Genomic DNA, 1,561 nt, shown 5'->3' with positions numbered 1-1,561 from the left:
CCTCCCAAGTAGCTGGGATCACAGAGGCCCCTCATCACGTCCGGCTAATTTTTGTATTTTTAGTAGAGATGGGGTTTTGCCCTGTTGGGCAGGCTAGTCTCGAACTACCGACCTCAGGTGATCCACCCGCCTCAGCCTCCCAAAGTGGTGGGATTACAGGCGTGAGCCACCATGCCCGGCCGGGGAAAAACATCTTTTTATTTTTTGGCCAGTGGTAGGTGTTGACACTGCAGCTTCCAAGTTAGTTGAGAGGTTAGAACCCCCACCTCCTTCCTGTGGTTGGAAGGAATAGGGAACTAGACTCTAACATTTTTTTTAGTTGGGAGCCAGATTTAGCCTCTTTATACTTTTGTTTTTATTTTTTTTCTTTTTCCCCTTGTTCCCTTGGTTCTCCAAAGAAGCCCTCTTCTGGCTTCTTTGCCTTGTCTTCCTCTTTTCTCCACGTTCTTTCTGTCTCCTTTTCTTGAGATAGATACCTGGCACTACTTCCTTTCTCTCTTCGGCGTCTTACTCCCTTATGGACGGTGCCCTAGAACATTTGAGGGCCAAGCTTTAGATGAAAATCCCAAATAATAGAAAGGATGTATTGGAAGCTGCACTGTTTGAGTCATTTGTCAGGATAAAAGAGAAACTGCTATTTAATTATTATTATTTTTTTTGAGACAGAGTCTCACTCTGTCACTCAGGCAGGAGTTCAATGGTGTAATCTCGGCTCACTGCAACCTCCGCCTCCGGGGTTCAAACTATTCTCCTGCTTCAGCCCCTGAAGTAGCTGAGATTATAGGTGTGCGCCACCATGCCCCACTAATTTTTGTATTTTTAGTAGAGATGGGGTTTCACAATGTTAGGCAGGCTGGTCTCAAACTCCTGACCTCAAGTGATCCGCCCACCTCGGCCTCCCAAAGTGTCGGGATTACAGGCATGCCCAGCCTGCAATTTAATTCTTAAATGAAAATTAAGGCTGGATGTAGTGGCTCATGCCTTTAATCCCAGCACTTTGGGAGGCTGAGGCAGGAGGATCACTTGAGGTCAGTTGTTTGAGGGCAGGCAGCAACATAGCAAGACCCTGTCTCTCCAAAAAATAAAAATAAAAAAATTATCTGAGTGTAATGGGACGTGCCTCTAATCCTAGCTACTCAGGAGGCTGAGGCAAGGGGATCACTTGAGCGCAGGAATTTGTGGCCGAAATGAACTGTGATCACCAGTGCGCTCCAGCCTGGGTGACAGAGCAAGACCCTGTCTCAAAAAAATTTAAAAAAGTGTCTCCAAAGATTTTCAGTTTATTTCCCTTCTGTAGTACTTTAGGATGGAGCTGATGCATGCGGAAAAACTGAGGAAAGAGAAGGAAGAATTTGAAAAAGCCAGTATGGATGTGGTAAGGTTCTAATTATTTTATTCTCACTTGCTAACAATGTATAGCATTTTGAGCCTACTTAGGAGTAAGAGAAAATATTTGGAATATATATATATATATTTTTTGAGACGGAGTCTTGCTCTGTCGCCCAGGCTGGAGTGCAGTGGCCGGATCTCAGCTCACTGCAAGCTCCGCCTCCCAGGTTTA

General features: G+C 45.2%; 1 protein-coding gene across 1 annotated transcript in view; it reads left to right on the top strand.

Moving 5' to 3' along the window:
* UTP6 (UTP6, small subunit (SSU) processome component, homolog (yeast)) overlaps window positions 1-1,561 on the top strand; it is a 40,336-nt gene that overhangs the window by 16,266 nt on the left and 22,509 nt on the right. The window contains exon 5 of the mRNA XM_011937695.1: window positions 1,298-1,375. Coding sequence (XP_011793085.1) covers window positions 1,298-1,375 — 78 coding nt within the window. The remainder of the gene's footprint in view (window positions 1-1,297; window positions 1,376-1,561) is intronic.

Source organism: Colobus angolensis, unplaced genomic scaffold, assembly GCF_000951035.1.
Source record: "Colobus angolensis palliatus isolate OR3802 unplaced genomic scaffold, Cang.pa_1.0 Scaffold167, whole genome shotgun sequence".
Lineage (NCBI taxonomy): Eukaryota > Metazoa > Chordata > Mammalia > Primates > Cercopithecidae > Colobus > Colobus angolensis.
This window is presented reverse-complemented; position numbering and strand designations above follow the sequence as displayed.